The sequence below is a fragment of the Myodes glareolus genome, chromosome 4 (genome assembly GCF_982192425.1).
Source record: "Myodes glareolus chromosome 4, mMyoGla1.1, whole genome shotgun sequence".
Taxonomy (NCBI): domain Eukaryota; kingdom Metazoa; phylum Chordata; class Mammalia; order Rodentia; family Cricetidae; genus Myodes; species Myodes glareolus.
This window is the reverse complement of record NC_142029.1, coordinates 29,619,585-29,633,871: the sequence shown is the minus strand read 5'-3', so window position 1 is coordinate 29,633,871 and position 14,287 is coordinate 29,619,585. Positions and strand designations below refer to the sequence as shown.

Below are 14,287 nucleotides of genomic sequence, written 5' to 3'. Positions count from 1 at the left end.
AACCTATACCTTATACTGTTAATGAGGCCAAGAACCTGACATTATATAGGTCATGGGCCCAGGGAAATCCTACTACTACTATTCTGCTAAATGAACACAGCAATAAAACAATTCCCAATGACACATTGCTATACCCATAGATCAATGTCTTGCTTAACCCACATCAGAGAATCTTCTTATAGCATATAATAATTAACACAAAGATCCACAACTGGGCAACATGCAGAGAGAGAGAGAGACTTTAGAGTATTCAGCCCTGAAAGAGATGTCTTATCATATCCTCTCCCTGTCAAAGTTCAGGCATCTATATGGGAGTGGAAAAGTGGAAGAGCCAGAGGTGGTGGATGATTTTAAGGAAACAGTATTGTACAGGCACAACAGGGCAGATACACATATGAACTCATAGAGACAGTGACAGTGACAGTATGCATAAGACTGACGCAAGCTCAAGTCAGACAAACCTGCCACCCTCCGCACCCCCTACAAAAGAAGGGCATTGACACAAAGTTCTACCACTAGCCAAGAAGCTATTCTTTTAAACTTTTAAAAATTTAGTGTGTGTGTGTGTGTGTGTGTGTGTGTGTGTGTGTGTGTGTGTGTACCACATGTATGGGGGTGACCACTGAGCAGAAAGGGGCTTTAGATCCCCTGGAATTGGAGTTATAGGCAGTTATGAGCAATCCGAGGTAGGTGCTAGAAACCAAACTTGGGTCCTTTGCAAGATCAGTACTCTTAACCACTGGGCCGTATCTCCAGCCCCCTTTTATGCTTTCATGCATTTATGGTATTGTTCTCTTTCCCCTCCTACCCCCTCTCTCTACTCAGCCCTCATCTACTCCCACTCTTCTCTACTAACATTTTTTAAATAGTGAAGGCCAGTATTTTATAGACTAGCCCCAATTTTCATTTATCTGATTGTTCTTTTATGAGAAGATACAGGTGATATAATTTTGGCTGGAATGCCACCCAGATGGCATAGTAGTCTTTTCATTGCATCAAATTGGGTGCATGAGTCAGATTATTCATTATTAGTTATATTTAAACTTGAGTGAGGTGAAATAGACCATATATCTTTATTGTAAAATTATCCTTTTGCTTTGTAATTAATACGTAGTAATGTGTAATTAATAATCTGTCATTAGACTTTAAAACTGTGTGAATAGCCTTTTTTCTAAGAATTGTATACCCAATATATGTGGAACCATTGTTTTTTAACTGAATCAATTATGGTTATGGTGGTTATTGTTTTTGTTACTTATTAGCTGTTATTCTTCTGTTTAAAAAATCTAATTAGCTATTCAAAATTGAACCTATATTGGATTAAATTTACCATTTAAGAGACAAAAAAAGAATTAGGAAATATTGTATTTTTAAATTCTTAATAAGTTTATACCTTATGGTTCAGGGCAATATGTAATTCAGGTGGAATTCACAATCATCTCTGCACTAAAATGGTAACATTTAATACCAATATTAATTCCTATGGTCCCAGTCTTCACTTTGTCATAGCTAGTTTGGGCAAATCATCTATTTGTGAGCCTATTTCCTATTCTGTAAAAGATGTGTCTAGTGTTCATTTTTTAATTTCACACCAACATAATGGTAGTGTGCTCTGTCTCCAGTGAATTTTTTAAAATTTTCTCAAGGAAGCATTTATGAGCATGGATACTGCAACCAGGAGTACTTTTGAGCAAACAGTGCATTCTTCAATGTGGTACATAATAATAAAAGCTTGAATATGTTCTGCTGAACAAGGTGATAACAATAACATGAAGGGGAACTCTCATTTCCCAATGTATAAACACAAGTGTGTGCTGTAAACCTCAAACTCTCCTCTCCCTAACACAAGTCTTTGTTTTTGTGCTGCATTGTAACTTTCTATAACTCCTTTGTCCTGCCAAGTGCCTGACAAAAAGTAAGGGAAAAGGAGTGCCCTAACCTGCCTTGACCAGCTACACTGGGCTTGCCAAGATTCCCACCCAGTTATTTTCAGCTTCTTATTGAAGTATTTTTTAAAAACAAACTCAACTTCACTGTCTGCACCTCTTGGTGTGCTCTGTCACTCTCTGCATGTGTGTGTGTCTCTCTGTCTCTCTCTGGTTTTTTGAAACAGGATCTCACTGTGTAGCCCTGGATGGTCTGGAACTCACTCTTTAGACCAGGCTGGTCTTGAACTCCCAGCAATTGAACGCATACACCACCATGCTGGCTTACCTCTCTTATAAAATGTTGTAGAGTAACTTCCCTGTTGTTTTATTGTGTCTGTGTCTCTTGTAAACCACCTGAAAGAGTAAAGGAGTTTTCCTAAGTTAAGAGACTATACCCGTGGATAAAAGAGTTTTCACATCACTGTTTCTTCAGGACAGGAATGATCAGGGACACTGCTCCCATAAGAAAATTAGAAAGATGCATCTCCAATCTGGGGGCCATTATGTAACAGGAAAATTGGCCTTTGTATACAGTTGGAACAAATGTAAATAGGAAAAGTAACTTTCTGACTTTGAAATTCCTCCTTCTCATAGTACACATTGGTTCCATAGGCTTTGTAGCTGAGCAGTTTCTAAACAATACAGCCACTCAACTGACGTACCATGGATTATGTGAACTGACTTCAACCGTTCAGGAAGGAGAGCTCTGTGTGTTCTTTCGGAATAACCATTTTAGCACCATGACAAAACACAAGGTAGGATATAGAAACAGATTTTTTTTTACTCCCTATCAAAGGAGCTTGATTTAGAGATGTGTTTTGACCTGTTACAGAATAAGATTGAGCATAATATTCCTTAGCCATCAAGTTGTGAGGGTAATTATTATTAAATACCGCATTAGAATGGGATGAATTAGCAATTGAAATGTTACCTTGATCAGCTTTTATTTTAAATGTAGTCTCAACTTCTTTATCACAGATTATTGCATTCAAGTGTTTACTTTTCTACTTTCTTGGAGAGAGGATTTCACTGGGTAATTCACACTAGCCTTGAATTTGAAATCTTTCTGCCTCAGTCTTTGGAACACTGGAATTATAGGCATGTGCAATCATACCTAGCAAGGTTATTTCTTACTTAGAGGAAGCAAGATACCTGGAGCTAAAACCAGGGTGACTATGAATGAAGGATTTTATTTTAAGCATTAAACGATATTAGAAGTTAGAAATAAGATTTGCCCTAAACTGGAATGTGTTGGTGATTGCCTGTGATGAAAGCTACTGAAGAGGCTGAGCAGAAGGATTGCAAGTTCAATCCAGCCTGGGTTACATAAGTAGATTACCCACCCCCAGACATACACAAATTATCTTTATGACAATGTTGAGTTTTGTTAAAGTTATCAGTGTGTTTATGGTTTTGCACACACACACATACACACACACTCACTCTTAGGAATCCATCCCTTTTATTCATCTCTTAGATCTGTCTCTTGATTTTACAGGTAACATTTAACTACTTAGGTATTTATCATCAACCTAGACTCCTATGGCAGGATGCTGTTCTTACCATGTTGATAATACAGCACAGATGTTCAGTTGGCACCTATCCTAGAGGATAAAACACAAGTTCCCTCTGCCACAGTTCTCATCCTATATGAGTTTAATATGTTCTCATTTACTGCCATTCTTATTGCTTCATACTATTTGGGAAGCTCTCCTCACTTCTGTTTGCCTATTCCCAAATTACCCATCCTTAAAGAAGCATTCAAATACTAATTTACTGAAAAGTACCCCTTTTCTACTTAAAATAGTGATTCTCAGCCCTAGACCTATCTGGATTGCTTTTAAAAAAAATACCAATGCCCAGAACTTACCACTAATGCAATTAAATCAGAATCTCTAAAGGAGGTGGGATCTGAACACCAGGTTTTGTTTTCTGTTGGTTTTTGCAATCTCAAGGATTAGACCCAGTGCTTTACAAATAGTAGGCAGGCACTCCACCGTTATGCTACACACTGTCCTGAATCAGTAGCTCAAGCGCTCCCCAGGTGATCTGAATGTGAGTCTAAGACTGAGGACTACTGCAGTGACCGTCCTCTACCTGTTAGTGGCCACACTGTTCTTAGGGAGCTCTTTCTGTTTTGTGTCTTGTGACCAGTTTGTCTCCCATGTGAATGTCTGCTTATTTTCTAAATGAAGGTAGCTTATTGACATCATAAATCACATCTTCATATTTTCATCCATGCTTTTTTATCGATGGGTGACATGGGATAGTGTAAAATGATTTACTAGTGAAAGAATACCCCAAAGCCACAGCTCTTCTATGACTGTCATATTTTTAAAAAAGTACATTTCGTTTTATTGCTTCATAGTTAGGAGTGTGCAAGATGTAAGATGAGAGTCATTCACATTCCTCAAGAATCTAAAGCAAAAAGGTGTCAGATCCCAATGGCTGCTCTGTCATCTTGTTTTACTTGTCCTCTTCAGACCTTGGATCCACTGATTCATTAACAAAGCTAAGCTAACCCTGACAAGTATAGCCATAGATACAACAGCCAGGGTTCCTGGCATTAAAGACTTCTTTGTTTGCTGCTAAGATACTTCTGTCAAGGACACATACCAAAAGTTCTGAGAGCTCTTATCAGGATTTTATCTGGAAAGACTCCCCTGAGAAGGTCACAGACAGTGGTAAAGCACTTGCCCAGAACACACAAGACCCTAGATTCAGCCCCCAGAGCACCGCAAAAAAGGAAAAAAGGAAAGAAGGAAGGAAGGAAGGAAGGAAGGAAGGAAGGAAGGAAGGAAGGAAGGAAGGAAGGAAGGCAAGCATCTGAAATCTGAGTTGAATCAGCTAACCACAAAAGGAATAACTAAGCTGAAGTAACTCACAGCATGAGTGCCAAGGCCCTGAAGGTGGTTGTAGCAAAAGAGAACTGTGAAGTGGAAGCTTAGAAGAAAGTTTTTTTTTCTGACTTTTATTTTTTGTTTTTGTTTTTTGAGACAGGAAAAAAACAAAAAACAAAAAACAGGGTTTCTCTGTGTAGCCCTGGCTGTCCTGGAACTTGCTCTGTAGATCAGGCTGTCCTCTAACTCAGAGATCCACCTGCTTCTGCCTCCTGAATGTTGAGATTAAAGGCATGTGCCACCACCACCTGGATGAACTGTGTTTTCTTAATGATCCTGGTATTTCTTTTCTTCTTCTTTTGGCCCAAGAGTGAGTTGGAATGAAATAGTCCTTTGGGAAAACAAGGTCTCTGTCTTTGGTGACTGAGAGCTTTCTCTCACTCTTCCCTCCCCTCCCACCCTTCACCTCATATGTGCTAGGTAAGCACTGTACCATAGAACTACTGATGTTCTCTGTTCTGTTAAAGCCTTGTTTCCAGCCAGGAAACCTTTACTGACCAGTTAGGTATCCCCAGTTTTGTGTGGTTGAAGAGGATGTGCCTATGTATAGACTAAGTAGGCCTATCTATGTCATAGGAGCTCAGAAAATATGTATGTTCTGCCTTTTTTCTGCTTCTAAAATTTCCTATTAAGTTTATTCTGTAGCTTAATATTGCACTAGTGTCATGTGCTCTCATGTCCCTTGTGTGACATTAATTTGCTTTAAACTTTGAAAGTGGATGTGGAATTTAGTTAGGAGACACTCCAGGAGATAAAGGAAGGAGATTATAGTGATTTGGACAAGGGGTAGTAATGGCTATACAATGTGGAAAGATTCCAGAGTGGGTCAGGAGATAGATCAGCCAAATATCTCCATTGGATTTGAAAAATAAGTGATTTCTGGGTCCTCTGTAGATGGTGATAGTGAGGCATGGTGGCTCACATCTTCAATCCTAACACTTGGGAAGCTGAAATAGGTGAACCTCTGTGAGTTCAAGGCCAACCTGATCTACATAGCAAGTTCCAGGTCAGCCAGAGTTACAAAACTCTGTCTCAAAACAAATAAACAAACAAGAGAGAGAGAGAGAGAGAGAGAGAGAGAGAGAGAGAGAGAGAGAGAGATACACAATACAATGTTAAGGGTCTGAGATGTTAGAGATACTTCTGAGGTGACATTCAAAGTGTAAATGCTTTGGACATACAGATAGAACTTTAGGATTTACAAGAAACTACAGTAATTTTGGAAGGGGGTTATAAGAAAAGTAGTGGCCCATGCCTTTAATCCCAGCACTTGGGAGGCAGAGGCAGGTGGATCTCTGTGAGTTCAAGGCCAGCCTGGTCTACAAGAGTTAGTTCCAGGACTCCAAAGCTACAGAGAAACCCTGTCTTGAAAAACCAAAAAAAAAAAAAAGAAAGAAAGAAAAGGACTCAGAAGAGAGAACCTAGGATTGAGATTTAATGAATGCCAACTTTTAAAGGGTCAGCTCAAGGAAGAAACATTAGTAAAGACAGCTGAGAAAGAAGAGGGCATAAGGGAAGTTAAGAGTGCGACAGCGGAAAACTAGGAAGCTAGGGGAGAAGAGATAAGAACTCTGAGGGTAGAGTGGAAGGAGGGACCAGAATGGCAGCAAAAGAATTTGAGTTGCTTAAGAGTGGTTGGAATGGAGAAGGCAGTAGCAGGCACTCCTAGAAATGATTTGCTGAGGGCTGGAGAGATGCTTCAGTTAAGAGCACTGGCTGTTCTTTCAGAGGATCTGGAACCCAAGTCATGTGATTCTTAAACACACACACACATAAAAAAATAAGCATTAAGACAAGCATACATACATATATATATACATATATATATATATATATATATATAGTTTTTCAAAATAGGAGATATTATTGAATATAAGGGTAATGGCTCCTCCCTGTAGGGGATTTAGGGTTGTAGGTGTGGATCCCAAGGTTGACGTTTTTCATATTTTTGTTATATTTTGTCTTATGAGGCAATTTTACTATGTAGGTTTGGCTGGCCTGGAACTCACTGTGTAGATCAGGCTGACCTTGAACACATAGAAATTTACCTGTCTCCTAAATTTCAAGATGCAAGTATTCCACCACCATGCTTGGCCTCAGACTATATACATTGCTCGCTCAACCTCAAAATCCAGGACCCAAATGATGTTCCCACCTCGAGTTCCCTTGCACCACTAGTACCATAGTCACAGACTATTGCACCTGCATCTGGCTCTTGGGTTGTTTTGTGTGTTTGCTTGTGTGTTATTCATTACTACTGGAGAGTGCACAACATTGTGTGACCACTGAGGCACAGACACTTGTCTGTCATGGTGCACGTGTGGAGGTAAGGGGACAACTTTAGCAAATCAGTTCTCTCTCTTTCTACCATATGGGTCCCAGAAATCAAATGCAGGTTATCTTTTACCCCTAAAACAATTCCACTGCCCCTCCCATTTTTATTTCCTTCAATGTTAGAGACTTGACTGTTTTAAAACATTGGCAGGCTCATTAGAGAGAGGAAAAGTGAAGATCCCAAAGATGTTAGAAACAAAGCATAAGAAGATGAAATGAAGTGCGGGTATCTGTACAGGTGAAGAACATCAACATGTAATTTCACTGTGTTATTTGTTTTGAAACGGTCTCCCTACATAGCCCTGGCTGTCTTGGAACTCACTGTGTAGACCAGGTTGGCCTTGAACTCACAGAGATTCACCTCTCTCTTTCTCTGTGTCTCTCTTTCTCTCTCTCCATCCCTCCTTCCTTCCCTCCCTCCTGAGTGCAGGATTAAAGACATGTACCACTACACAGAGCAACCTGTGATTTTAAAGGGGATCTATCTGTGCATTGTAATGAGGGGGAAATAGGCTATCAGGTTTGCTTTTGCTTACTTTTTTCCTGTTGGAGATTAGAAATGAAAAGTAGTGTTCTGGGTGATACTAAAGTTGGTAAGAAACAAATATGAGGTTTGAGGAGTAGCAGAGTGGTAAAGAAACTTGCTTATTAGCAGGTTCTACAAAGCCCTGGATTCATTCCCCAGCACTGCTAAATAAACAAATACAATAATAATTTGTTAATTCTTTTTACACTTTGACTAAGAATGATAGCTTCTTCCCCACAGAATTTTAACATTTAAGTGAAAATCCATTTAGTTGTTTTAAAGGTGACTGATAAATGAGAAATTTATTTTAAAGGTAAGAAAGGGGAGGAGAAGTGGGAGCAGGAGCAGGGAGTGACTCCACCACAGGCAGGAGTGTGTCCTTCCCCTAAGAAGGGGCCAAGGGACAGCATGTTCATTAAATAATAGCAGGGCAAAGGACGTGTAGTTCAGTGGTGGAGCACTCCCACACAAATGGGCTGGAGAGTGTCTCCATTTAAGAACAGGATCTGACATACTTCTGGCCCCATGGGCACTGCACTTGTGCACCAGCCCACACACAAACACATAGTTTGGGGCTTTGTGTCGTTGTTTAAAGGAGCAAAATGGTACACAGAAAGGGAAAGGCTGGTTTGGGTTAGATTGGTCCTATCAGCTTAATTTTTTAAGTAAATAAAACCAGACAATGTAGAATTTTTTTTTTGCATATGCTTTCTGGTTGTATCTTTCTGTTTTGTGAAATGAGATTGTAAGCCCCAGAGCTGTTTGTCAGTTAGCATGCCAGAAGGTTCCTCCTGTTCCATTGTGATGTGTTGACTACCAGCTCCAGGCAAAACCAGATGAATTTGAGCAGAGAAGCTATCTGCTTGGGCTCTTTATTGGATCACACAGATCCCAGGTAGAATAATTACTGTACTTCAGACATATGACTTCAAAAATATTCCTTAAATATAATGTTGGCTAGTTTAGGAAAATTTAACAAATTTTCATTTGTTGTTTCTGATTAAGGGTCAACTGTATTTGTTGGTAACAGACCAGGGGTTTCTTACTGAAGAAAAAGTTGTCTGGGAAAGCCTGCACAATGTAGACGGTGATGGGAATTTTTGTGACTCAGAATTCCACCTTCGACCTCCTTCAGATCCTGAGACTGTGTACAAAGGTCAACAAGACCAAATAGATCAGGTAAAATTGTTTTTCCCCACCACCCATCGCATTGTCTAAAGTGCATATTCTCGTTCTCTTCTTTCTTTTTTCTTTTTCTTCCCCCCACCTTTTTGAGATAGGGTCTCACTATACAGCCTTGACTTGTCTGGAGCTCCCTATGTAGACCATGCTCCCTTGAACTCAGAGATCTGCCTACCTCTGCTTCCCAAATGCTGAGACTAAAGACTTGTGCCACCATGCCTCGCTAAAGTGCATATTTTTCATTGAGGCAAGGTAATGTGCACAGCTACTTGGGAGACTGGGGGATGTCACTGAGCTCACAAGTTGGAACCAGCCTGGGCAACATAGCATGATCCGGTATCAACAAGAAAAAGCAAATTCGAGACTGGGTTTCTCTGTGTAACCCTGGCTGTCCTGGAACTCATTGTATAGAACAGGCTGGCCTCAAACTCACAGAGAACTGCCTGCCTCTGCCTCTGAGTGCTAGGATTAAAGGCATGTGCCACCACTGCCAGACTATTTATCCATTAATTTACCTGTGAGTTCTCACATTTCCTAAATAGGAAAGTGATCATTCTATAAATTCTCTATGAACATCAATTATACACTATGATTCAGAAGGTGGATTGTGTTGAAGGGTCATAGTGAGGACTTTGAATTTCATTCTAATTACAGTAGAACAATTATGTTGAGGACTAAATGTGGAAACTGCATGAACCATTTTATTGTATTTATTTACTTAGTTTGTTTGTGAGTGAATATGTGTACCACAGTGCACCTGGAAGTCAAAGGACAGTGTGCAGATCTGTCCTTTCCTACCAACCATGGGTACTAGGAATTGAACTCCAGTCATCAGGCTTGGCAGTAGGAGCTGAAACACAGACACACACAGTCAGGGGATCTCTCTCTCTCTCTCTCTCTCTCTCTCTCTCTCTCTCTCTCTCTCTCTCTCTCTTCTCTATGTTGTCCTGGCTGTCCTCGATCTGTAGACCAGGCTGGCCTCGAACTCAGAGATTCACCTGCCTCTGCCTCCAAGTGCTGAGACTACCACCACCCAGTGAGAGAGAATACGTAAGTAAATAAGTGTAAAAATAATAAATTAGGTATAACTTTGACCAAAATGAACTTCTTCTCATAGGAGATAATCTAGGTATTTAGCTAGAAGACATAATTACCTAGTAATTGAATTTAACAATAGCTACTTTGGCTTTAAAAATCATCTTTTGGGGCTAGGAAAATAGCTCAGTTTATAAAGTGCCTGCTGTCCACACATAGGACCTGAGTTCAATTCCAGCACCCATGTAAAAAGCTGGAAATGGTCACATACACTTGTAATCTCAGTGCTGCGAGGCAGAGACAAGATGATCCCTGGGACTCACTGGCCAGCATGAAAACCTGAGTTCAAATTCCCAACATCCATGTAAAAAGTTGAGTATGGCAACATATCCCTGTAACCCCAATATTAGGGATGGAAACAAGTGTCTCCTGAGAGCTGATTGACTACCTGGCAACTTCTAATTGACCAAGACACCCTGTCTCAAGACAGTAATACAGTTACAGAGAGTAACACAGACTGTTTCAATACAGAAAGATAAACAGTGTCCTGCTCCGACCACCAAAGGTGTGCACACATGCACATACTTGTACTATTCCCACCCCTTACACACACTCACAGAAAGAGAAAAAAATATGAATGACACTTGAGGTTGTCGTGGCTTCCACTCACAGGCAACTTTGAGGTGAGCCAGGTCTATATAGCAAGGGTCTTCCTCAAATGAGTAACTAAGGACTGGAGAGATGGTTCAGTTCATTCAGGCTACTCTTCCAGAAGACCCAGGTTTAATTCCCAGCAACCACATGGAGGCTCACATCGGTCTGTAACTCTAGTTCCAGGAGCTTTGGCACCCGCACACAGGCATACATGCAGGAAAAAGAAAAAGTAACTAAATACTGTAAAATTTAAAAAGGGAATCATTCTTTGAGCTGAATATGGTATATAGCTGTAATCCCAGCCCTCGGGATTCCTAGGCACAAAGATCTGAAAGACCAGCCAAAGATACTTAATAAGACCTGGCTCGGAGCAGAACAAAACAATCTGGGGGGAGGAGGAGATAATTGAGCAAATAATCTTTTTTAATATTTATTTATTATGTATACAGTGTTATGTCTGCATATATGCCTTGGCACCAGATCTCATTACAGATGGTTGTGAGCTACCATGCGGTTGCTGGGAATTGAACTCAGGATCTTTGGAAGAGCAGGCAGTGCTCTTAACCACTGAGCCATCTCTCCAGCCCTAAGCAAATAATCTTATGAAGTTCTTAAACTATTTAAAAACAAATGCTAAATGGAAAATAAAAAGCTTAAAATAGTTTTAGAGGGTGGGAGATATGTTTGAATTTCTATGTGAATGTGGAACATACTAGATGGCTATAAATACTCCACAGTTACATCTGTTACAGTGATTTCAGCCCTCACATTTCTGGTTTTCTGTCTTTTCTGCATGTTCCTTGCTCACATGTTTCTTTTGAAAATGGGAACTTTTTTCAATAGCTTTCTTATATGCCTTATTTATTGCTTCTAGAAAAGATTTCAAACTAAATGCTAAAACTGTGTAGAACAATAATAATAATGAAGGAAATCTGTTGCTCTACAAAGAAGTCCTTAGAAATAGAGCTTTAAAGACCTATGTCGTAAAAGTCATTCTCGGACTCATCAGTGGTGTCTGTTCCTGGTCACATCTCAAAGCTGAAGCAGTTGTGATTGAACTCCTCAGGACTACCTTATGGCACTGTCACTACAGCAAGAACAGCAGAGCCAAGAGATCAACTGGGAGCAAATCCCAGAAGGAATCAGTGACCTGGAGTTGGCGAAGAAACTCCAAGAAGAGGAGGACAGACGGGCCTCTCAGTACTACCAGGAGCAAGAGCAGGCGCAGGCAGCTGTGGCTGCTGCCACCACTTCCACACAGGTCCAGGTAAAACTGTAACTCTGTGAATCTCAAACATGACAGTCACTTTAGCAGTAAAAGAATTTCTGCTTGGCACAAACAATTGTAAGCCAGCTCTGGCTTTTCAACTGTGTTAGCATGTCAGCACCTAAGGGTTTGAGGAACCTTTGTTTTGCTTTTTTTTAAATTTATTTTTTCAATTATTTTATTTTATTCTATTTTTTGTTTTTCAAGAAAAGATTTTTCTGTTTAGCCTGGAACTCACAGAAATCTGCCTGTTTTTGCCTCCCAAGTGCTGGGATTAAAGGCATGTGCCACCACTGCATGGCTTAGATTAATTTATGCATATGAGTGTTTTTCTTATATGTATATCTGTGCATCATGTGTGTGCCTGGTGCCTGTGGAAATCAGAAGAAGGCATGGGATCCCCTGGGACTAGAGTTATAGACGATGGTGAGCCACCATGTGGGTGCTGGGAATCAAGCCCAGGTCCTCTGCAAGCACAAGTCTTCACTGTTGAGTCATCTCTCCAGCTCTCCCTGCGGGATGTTTCACATTGTTCTAAGGTTTTTACCATCCTAACATATTTCTGATTTCATGAAGACATTTTTTTCAGAGGTTCTGATAAGATAGGAGGATCTCAAGGGCTTGCTGGCCACCAACTTAGCTCCAGATTCTGTGAGAGAACATCTCTCAAGGAAATAAGATTGAGAGTGACAGAGAACACCAGATGAACACCTCTGACCTCACACTCACACCCTCCACACACACATGGACCTTAAATTCTAACTGCTATTAATAATAAAAACCCAGAGTCAGATACAGGGGTTAATGCCAAAGATCAGAGAAGCAGAGAGGCCAGACACTAGAGAGACCTTTTACCTCTACTGAATCCTCCAACTGAAGGGGTGATCCTGTCTCTATGAATCCTCAGACTGCAGACTGCATCTGAGCTCCTGTCTCCTCCCACTTTATATTCCTCTTTCCACCTGATCATATCCTATAGTGGTATATTACATGTGTTTTAATAAATGAAGCTTGCCCGAAGATCAGAGAGCAAAGCAGCCATACAGGCCAGGGAGTGGTGGCACACACCTTTAATCCCAGCACTAGGGATTAATCTTGGGGGTGGGGCGACGAAGCAGACAGATCTCTTGAGTTCAAGGTCTCCTGGGCTACAAAGATTGAATCTGTCTAAAATAGAAACAGAGCTCTCACAAAGATGCTCACAGCATTTGGGATCACATGCCTTTAATCCCAGCATTACGGAGGTGGAGACAGGAGCGATATGGCTGGGCAGAGAGAGGGATATAAAGGAAAAGAGAAAGGAGTGTGGAGTCTTCAGGATTCATGGAGACCATATCTCACCCATTTTCAGTCTGAGGTGGAGATACGAGAAAGTGGCTAGCTGCTTTGCTTTTCTGTCTCCAGGTTGAACCTAATACCTGTCTCTGGTGTTTTATTATTTGTGCTACAATATCCCTTTCTGTCTCCACTTCCCTAATGCTAGGATTAAAGGCATGCGACTCCCAAGTACTGGAATTAAAGGTGTGAGCCACTATCACCGGTTGTTTCTCTTTTAGACTGCATCAATTTTGTGTTGCCCAGGGTGGCCTTGAACTCACAGAGATCTGTCTGCCTCTGTCTCTGAATGCTGAGATTAAAAGTGTGTGCCACCACTGCTTGGTACTATGGCTAACTAGTGGCTTAGCTCTGCACTCTGATCTTCAGGCAAGCTTTGTTTGTTAGATCTCAAGCAAAATATCACCACACACACACACACACACACACACACACACACACACACACACACATTCTCTCTCTCTTTTTCCCTCTCTTTCATTAAAATACATGTAAAACTTCTGCTTCTAAATCAAGCACTAGCTATCCAAACTTAGCAGGTTGAGTCCTACCATATTATTTTATTTCATTCAAATTCTCTGATCTTGTAGCACACACTTATTATTTTACACTTTCAGTTACCAGGATTCTTGCTTTTTGCTTTAAGATTTGTTTGTTATGGCATACAATAAAGTCCTGAAGAAATACTAAATTTTTCCAAAATTGTCAGTTTAACATAAATATTTCTCTTTTGAGGGGGTGGGATGAGACAGGGTTTCACTGTTTAGCTCTGGCTGTTCTAGAACTTGCTTTTAGACCAGGCTGACTTTGAACTCACAGAGATCTGCCTGCCTTTGCCTCCAGAGTGCTCGGATTAAAGTCATGTGCCACCATTGCCCGGTTACATAAATATTTCTTCAACTAGAAGAGTTTAGATAATTATAGATTTGGAATGAGTACATAATTAATTGCACATTATTTGTGTCAGTTATTCTGTATATTAATTACTTCTCTCACACCTGACAGAAGCAACTTAGAGGAGATTTGTTGAGATCTGCAGGAAAGGGTACAGTTCATCATGATGAGGAAGGCATGGTTGGACAGTGTTCAGTTGATGTAGGTGGGAGTTGGTGGCACAGCATTTCCC

The 14,287-nt window shown here is 40.5% G+C and overlaps 1 protein-coding gene across 3 annotated transcripts in view; it reads left to right on the top strand.

Annotated features, from left to right (window-relative positions):
- Nucleotides 1-14,287, top strand: part of Mindy2 (MINDY lysine 48 deubiquitinase 2) — a 74,113-nt gene that overhangs the window by 53,455 nt on the left and 6,371 nt on the right. For 2 of the 3 annotated variants that reach the window (XM_085689317.2, XM_048424178.3), the window contains exons 6-8: nucleotides 2,541-2,683; nucleotides 8,694-8,867; nucleotides 11,626-11,826. In XM_085689317.2, coding sequence (XP_085545443.1) covers nucleotides 2,541-2,683; nucleotides 8,694-8,867; nucleotides 11,626-11,826 — 518 coding nt within the window. The remainder of the gene's footprint in view (nucleotides 1-2,540; nucleotides 2,684-8,693; nucleotides 8,868-11,625; nucleotides 11,827-14,287) is intronic. The other variant, XM_085689318.2, reaches the window with a different exon arrangement.